Source organism: Cyphomyrmex costatus, unplaced genomic scaffold (genome assembly GCF_001594065.2).
Source record: "Cyphomyrmex costatus isolate MS0001 unplaced genomic scaffold, Ccosl1.0 scaffold624, whole genome shotgun sequence".
In the NCBI taxonomy this organism is placed as follows: domain Eukaryota; kingdom Metazoa; phylum Arthropoda; class Insecta; order Hymenoptera; family Formicidae; genus Cyphomyrmex; species Cyphomyrmex costatus.
Genome location: NW_017280183.1, coordinates 19,567 through 27,092, shown reverse-complemented (window position 1 = coordinate 27,092; position 7,526 = coordinate 19,567). Strand labels below are relative to the sequence as shown.

At 36.7% G+C, this 7,526-nt stretch overlaps 1 protein-coding gene across 1 annotated transcript; it reads right to left on the bottom strand.

Moving 5' to 3' along the window:
* Nucleotides 1-4,429: 4,429 nt before the first annotated feature.
* On the bottom strand, nt 4,430-6,630 carry LOC108779800 (uncharacterized). The gene is made up of 3 exons (XM_018547305.1): nt 6,084-6,630; nt 4,690-4,958; nt 4,430-4,486 (listed from the first exon to the last, which is right to left on the bottom strand). Exons 1-3 carry the CDS (start codon nt 6,628-6,630, stop codon nt 4,430-4,432), a joined length of 873 nt encoding a protein of 290 aa, XP_018402807.1.
* Between the last annotated feature and the right edge of the window lie 896 nt (nt 6,631-7,526).

The following is a 7,526-nucleotide window of genomic DNA, read 5'->3' as shown; positions in this document are numbered from 1 at the left end:
GCTTCTGGTTTAGACAAATTAGCATCTTTTCTCAATAAAGATAAGCTGCGGGTACTGCGACGCGAATTTTCTCATTTATCGGATGAAAATTTTAATCTTTTAACTCGAAAAGGTGTCTTTTCGTACGAGTACATTGACTGCAGTGAAAAATTGAATGAATCATCCTTGCCGCCTCGCGAGTCGTTTTACAGTTCATTGACGGTATCCGAGAGCGATTACGCGCACGCTGTCAACGTGTGGCAGCGGTTCTCCATCCAAACGCTCGGTGAATATAGCGATCTGTATCTAAAAACAGATGTATTGTTGTTAGCCGACGTCTTTGAAAATTTCCGCGACAGTTGCGTCACGAGTTACGGGCTCGACCCCGCGTACTATTACACCTTACCCGGCTTCACATGGGATGCCATGTTGAAGCATACAGGTGTAAAATTCGAATTACTTACAGACATTGACATGGTCATGTTTGTCGAGCGCGGTGTACGCGGTGGTCTGAGCCAGTGCTCAAACAGGTACGCGCGAGCCAACAACAAATACATACCGTCGTACGACTCATCGAAACAGTCATCATATTTAATGTACTATGACGTCAACAACCTCTATGGCTGGGCAATGTGTCAACCATTGCCATACGCCGAATTTCGATGGGTCAAAGACGTGCAGAACTTCGACTTTTCGACCATCGCGCTAGATTCACCTACAGGCTATATTCTCGAGGTAGACTTGGAATATCCGCAACATCTCCACGACGCGCACACTGACTTACCGTTCTGTCCGACGCGAGAGAAACCGCCCGGCAAGCGCGATGACAAGCTTCTCGCGACGTTATGCGATAAGCAGCGTTACGTGATTCATTATCGCAATCTGCAGCAGTGTACTCGGCACGGCCTCCGTATCGCAAAGGTTCACCGTATACTACAATTCACGCAATCTGCATGGCTTCGTGACTATATAGAATTAAATACAAAATTTAGAACTTTGGCAAAGAATTATTTTTAGAAGAATTTATACAAACTTATGAATAACGCGTGTTTGGTAAAACCATGGAGAATGTGCGCGATCGCGTTGATGTAAAATTAGTAACAAAATGGGAAGGTAGTGTTGTACCTCTCGGTGCAACAAGATATTATTTTGGGATTCGATCCGCTCAAAGGGTTGGAACCCACGAGGAAAGACGAGGATAGTGAAAAGGTCGTCGAACAAACACTTACTTCAATACACTTCTATTTAAAATAACCCTTTTTATTTAACAATTTGATAGTTGATTACAAATGTTGTACCCATTTATTCATATAATTATTTATTACTAAAGATTACAAATCTTTTTAGTAATTGTAACTTTTATTTAATTAATACAGTTGTTTAGTTAAATGAATATATTTTAAAGTTATCGCTCGTGACTTATGAGTAAACCGGTCGGCGACGTTATCGCGGATGTTACTTGACTCGGTTCTCGCGACGCGCGTAACGTATCGTTACCTTTAGATTTCAAGTCAAGACTCTGCGCTCGGCATTTAGGCGGTCGCTTATATTGAGTTTGATGATGTCGCTTTTGGTCTTCGATCGGACCATACATGGTAATATTCCTCGCGCTAGAGGTGCGATCGCGTGATTAAAGAATGTGCAATCTTGCACTTCCGCTGTTGGTTGCCATGCCGAGTGCATTTAGGTATTTCGCGCGCTATGATCTTAGATCGACGCTTTGTCGCGCGCGATTTAAAAAATGTGCAGACTTGCATTTCCGGTGCCGGTTACTATGCCGGTTGAATGAAATAATTGATAAAATAAGTGATAGCCATTCGGGCTATAACACCCTTCCCCCGTTGGAAAAGAAAAACGGAGGAACGGAGTTTTTCGTTAAACATATTATTATTAAAAACGTGTGCTTTTACTTCGTTTTAAAATTGACTTTGGAAGTTCGAAAGCAAAGCTTATGTCCTCGTCTGCACGTTCCTTTTTGTTGTATTTACTCCGTTTCTTTTTTCGTAGGATATAGATTATATCCTATTATAATGATTATTAATACTAGTAGTACAGCAATTCCGCTAGTTGCCATTGGAGAAATAAAGTGTTCCAATCGGAACTGGAGATTTTCATTTTCGTCAATATTGTCGTTTATTTTATCTAATTTTAATTTGAAATCTTTTAGCTCTGTTGAGTTGACATTGACTTCTTTTATTTTTATTTGTTCATTTCTGTCAGTCTTCGTTTGTTGTTCGTTTTTTAAGAAAGATATATTGTATTCTGGCATGAATGATTCTATTACTGTCTCGTGTAATGTTTTTTGTGACTGTAGCGTTGTGTCTGACGTTATTAATTTACAATCTTCTTGTAAGGAAATTTTTCTTGTGTTTTCAATTGTTTCCTTTATTTGTCCGTGGTCTTTACATTTTATAAGAATTTGTTCTTTTTTCGTTGTCGCAAATAACCACGAATGAGGATTATTTAGTGGTATCCATACAGTGTTGTTTGATATCTTATTTTCTATTTCGCAATTGTTATCATATTCTTTATTTCCTAAATTTTTTTTATCTCGCAGGTCGGATTTAAGTTAGCGCGGCGTATTTCAAAGTTTTCGCTACATATATAGTTGTTATAAATTGTTTTACAATTTTTTAGATTATTATTATTAATTATTAAATATGATCGTCCTTCCGTGTATACGGCAATTAACGGGTTTTTTATTTTTAAATATATAAATACATTTTTATTATGATTTACCGGTAATGGTATTACGTTTATTAACTCGTATTTTGGAATTGTTATTAAAGAAAATTGCAAAATTGTAAATATGTATTTCGCGTCGCAATATGCGTTAATTGTAATTATTCTTTCTATTTTTTGCCATTCGTTGTTATTAATTTTGAAAGGGAAATGAAGGTCGTCAGGTAATTGCGTATTTGCTTCTTTAAGATTTTCTATTATATTATTTAAAGGTATCAATCTAGGATGTAATACTCCTGTTTTTATAAAAGCTAGATATTCTAGGATATCTTCCGCATCTCGCATTAAGTCGTTTAATATTGCGTTACTTATAATAAAATGTTCGTGTACTCTGTCTTGTTTTTCGTCTTCTAATAGTTGTCCTCTTAGTTTTTTAGTCGCGTTAGCTAGAATGTATTCGTTTGTTTGTAATGTTTTTTCAGTGTTTTCTATGTGTCCTATAGTGGCTTGTAGTATTTTTACTTGGTTTTTCAAAGCGTGTTGTGTTACTAGTTGTTCGTCGTGTAACATAGTCAGCTGTTCGTATACTAACGTGTCGTCATTAGCGTCCATGGTACCGAACAGAGTTTTCGCGACGGTGCCTATTCCGTCAATCAGTCCTCTTTTTTGTATTCTTGTTTGTCTAGTTGTAGCACTTATTTTTGTTATTAGTTCGTCCGCGTGTTTGTATTCTTTGTCAATTATAAAATTAAGGTTTTCACAAGTGTCTCTGGCTGTACTAGAAGTAAGTTGGCACATAGTTTTTGATTTTCGTATATATTGATACAATTGTGTTAATCGTTTTGTTAATGCGGTAATATCGATTCGTATAACTAATTTCCACGATGATTGTACTAATTCTAAGTTTCCTATTTTCTCGAAATATATCCCTGGGTGATTGGTGAAATTTTCTATTTCGTAGGGTGTTTCGTTTTTCGCCTCTTCTGCGAAGGCTTGTGCTAAGAATAGCGCGATTCTGAAAATGCAATAGTAGTGTTGGTTAGCTTTTATTTAATGCACCTTTCCCTATATGTGTTCTGTGTCTTCTCGCTTCGTCTGATTACATTTATATCTTAGCGTTATCATATTTTATTACTGTCTTCGTCAGGAGATTTTCATGGGAAGGTTTTTTATATGCGTGCGGTCTCGTCAGTCGCTTCGCAAGTGTCATTCAGTTGGTTGCAAGTGTCTTTCAATTCGTTGGTTTTTTTGTGCGATCATGTGCCGAAAAATTGTTCCAGATTTTAAGGCCCACGTTGAGCCTGCTACCGTAGATTGGGAGCCGGACGTTCCGGATCCTGCGGATCAGGGTGGAGTAGGTCGGGAGGAACTTCTCCGAATTATAGGCGGTCGTGGTCGTAACCGCGGTCGTTATGGATTATTTGCCGAACTGGCTGAGGAGGGTTTCCTCCGTATGGGTGGTCGCGGCCGCGGTCGCGGTCGCGGTGAACTTTTGCGTGACTATTTTCCGGAAGTGCGTACCGGGGCCCATGGTCGGGGTAACGGTGCACCTATGATGGACAATATTCGTAGACTATTACGGGAAGGCCGTCTTTTGATTGACGTTGATGGTCGTGGTCGTTTTAATGATGATCCACAACCCGGCACTTCCGCCGAATAAACTTATTTTTTATTTCGTTATTAGCTTTTAGTGTTAGTTTTATCGCTTATTTTTAGTGTTTTATTATTAGTGCTGGTGTACATAGTTATTAGTTAAGTGTATTTTATATTAGATTATTTCACATGGATTATTGTGCATTTTGGGCTTGTTGTTCATAGGATCCCTCTTTATTGGTGAGTTTTATTATCTTTATTTAATTATTTATAATTTCTTTTTTGTTTTACTTTTTTATTTTTAATTTTTTAATTTTCTATATACGCCTTTAGGCGATTTACGTGCGTTAGTAATTTTTTAAGCGCAATTTTTATAGTATAATTAACGTCGGAATTTTTCTCTAAAATTACGTATGGTCCGGTAAAATTACGTACGGTCCATAACGCGTCTAATTTTTTCGATCGTCCGCGACGGAGAGTTTCGTCGTATAGAAGTACTTTGTCCCCTATTTTGAATTTAATTTCTTTGGCTTTTTTATCGTGATATTCTTTTGCCTTGATTTTTTCTTCCTTGATGTGTTCTCTGGCTATTTGATTCGTTGCTCGTAATCGTTCTTTTAATTCTTGAGCATAGTCATCATAAGTATATGATGGTTTTGGAGGTGTTGTTAGTGATGTTGGTAAGGTAGCTTCGCGTCCGTAGACTAATTCAAATGGTATGTATCAGGGAATGGAAGTAACTCGTTACTTGTAACGAAGTTACAGTTACAAGTTACTTTTTTGGTAACTTTACTGGTAACTGCGTTACTTTCTTTTTTTGGTAACTGTAATGGTAACGAGTTACATTTTTTGGGTAACGGTAACGAAATTTACAGTTACTTTTGTCGTTACTTTGCACACGATTGAACACGGTTCGATGATTGGATACATGCTATTTATAGCGCTTATCAATAAGACTTGAAAGCCCTTAGACATTCGGCCGTCATGATTCAGTAATTATTTTACACATCTATCTTCTATGTAATACATAGGACATACAAATATTTCAGTTTGCTGCATATTTTATAGGTTTTAGAATTACAAAATTGTGTTTAAAAAAAATTTAATAATAGTATAATGAGAAGGGTTACGAACCCAAAAACGAAACAGTTTAAAAGACGATGACAATAAGTGTGGAAACGTCGTTTGTTTTTATCTTGTTTTATCCATGTTATTGTTCTAATATATATTTATACATTTAATTACATTGTCATCGTCGTTCTTATCGGAAATAAACTGTTTCATTTTTGGCTCGTAACCCTTCTCATTTTACTTTTATTTAATTTATTATTTGAGCCATTCTACATTGTTTTTTTTTTTTTTTAATAAAACTATATATTTGTCAGTATTACATAAAAAAAAAAATGCAAAAGTACATTTTTAAATTGATTTTAAAAAAGTAACGGAAAAGTAACGAAAAGTTATTTTTCAAGTAACGGTAACTGTAACGAGTTACTTTTAAAAAGCGATAACTGTAACTGTAACTAGTTACATTTTTTACTCGGTAACGAGTAACTGTAACTAGTTACTTTTAAAAAGTAACTTTCCATTCCCTGGTATGTATCCTGTAGCTGTGTGCGGTGTCGTGTTGTACGTAAACATCGCATATGGTAGCCACTCATCCCAATCACCTTATTCTTCATTTATATAATGACGAAGATATTCCGCTAGCGTTCGGTATGAACGCTCTAATGCTCCGTTGCTTTCTGGATGGTACGCGGTTGTTTGAATCTTCTCGATTTTTAATAATTTGCAAATATTTTTAAACATTTCGCTTACAAAGTTTATACCTTGATCGGTTAAAATTTTTTCTGGTATCCCGTATTCAACAATTATTCGCGTTACAAACGCTTTTGCTACTGTTGCGGCTTCCTGGTTTGCAATAGGTATTGCTTTACTAAATTTCGTTAGATTATCCTGAAAGGTGAGGATATATTTATCCCCTGCTGTAGTTACCGTTAGTGGTCCTACGATATCGAGTGCGCATTTCTCGAAAGGTTTTATGGGGGTGTCCGTAATTTCTAATGGCATTTTTGTTTTCCGACTTAATTTATTTTTCTGACAATTCTCGCATTTGCTTATATAATTTTCGACATCTCTTGTGATGCCTCGCCAGTTGTGCGTTAATCGTATTCTATTTAGTGTGCGTGTCACACCTTGATGTCCTCCTGTCGGTGAATCGTGATATTCATATAATATCCGCTGTTTCTCTTCTTCTGTATATTCGCGCATTGTCTTCTCCTTGTCTTCTTCATTCTCTTCGTCTTTCTTAATGTTGCATATAGGATTTCTACTTAAGGCGTCGGCGTTTGTATTTCTTTTACCGGCCTTGTGCATTATCTCGTAATCGTACTATTCTAATTTTAATCTCCACCGGATGAGTCTCGATCCGGGATCGTTAACGTTAAATAACATATTAATGGTTTATGGTCAGTAACTATTTTAAATTTGGTTCCGTACAAGTAAGGGCGAAAATGTTTTACTGCCCAAACGATAGCAAGTAATTCTTTTTCAGTAGTATTATAATTTTGCTCCGCTCGCGATAGTACGCGGCTGGCGTACGCTATCGGTCGGTCCTGACCTACCGTACCTTGAGACAGAACGGCGCCGACGGCGTAATCTGACGCGTCGGTCGTGACAATGAACTCTTCCGTGAAGTCCGGATAAATTAGTACAGGTGCGGATATTAATTTATTTTTTAAAGTCTCGAACGCTGCTTGCTGTTCGGTGGTCCACACAAATTTTACGTCCTTTTTTGTTAATTTTGTTAGAGGCTTAGCGATTTTAGAAAAATCTTCAATAAATTTTCGGTAGTATCCGGCTAATCCGATAAATGACTGAATATCTTTTATCCTTTTTGGTACTGAAAATGTACTCACGGCTTTTAATTTATTCGGATCCGGTAAAATTCCATTTTCTGTTATAATGTGTCCTAAATAGACTACTTCTTTTGGCAAAAATTCACATTTGTCAGGTTGTAATTTTAAATTATTTTTCCGTAATCTTTTAAATACGTCGATTAATCGTCTGTTATGTTCTTCTAAGCTTGGTCCGTAAATGACGATGTCATCTAAATATACTAAGTATTTTAGTCCTTGCATGCCCATTAATATCGTATTCATTAATCGTTGAAATGTCGCGGGCGCATTTTTTAATCCAAACGGCATGCGGTTAAATTCATAATGACCGTAGGCTGTAGAAAAAGCAGTTTTATGTTTATCATGCTCGGCCAT

Bases quoted from the DNA above. Each gene is read 5' to 3' on its own strand.
- LOC108779800 (XM_018547305.1), bottom strand. From the start codon at position 6,630: ATGCACAAGGCCGGTAAAAGAAATACAAACGCCGACGCCTTAAGTAGA. The intron at 4,959-6,083 runs GTATAAACTTTG...CATTTGAATTAG, and splicing joins AAAAATTTTAACCGATCAAG to TCTACGGACGCGAAGCTACC. The intron at 4,487-4,689 runs GTACGTAATTTT...TCACCAATAAAG, and splicing joins AATTAGACGCGTTATGGACC to AGGGATCCTATGAACAACAA.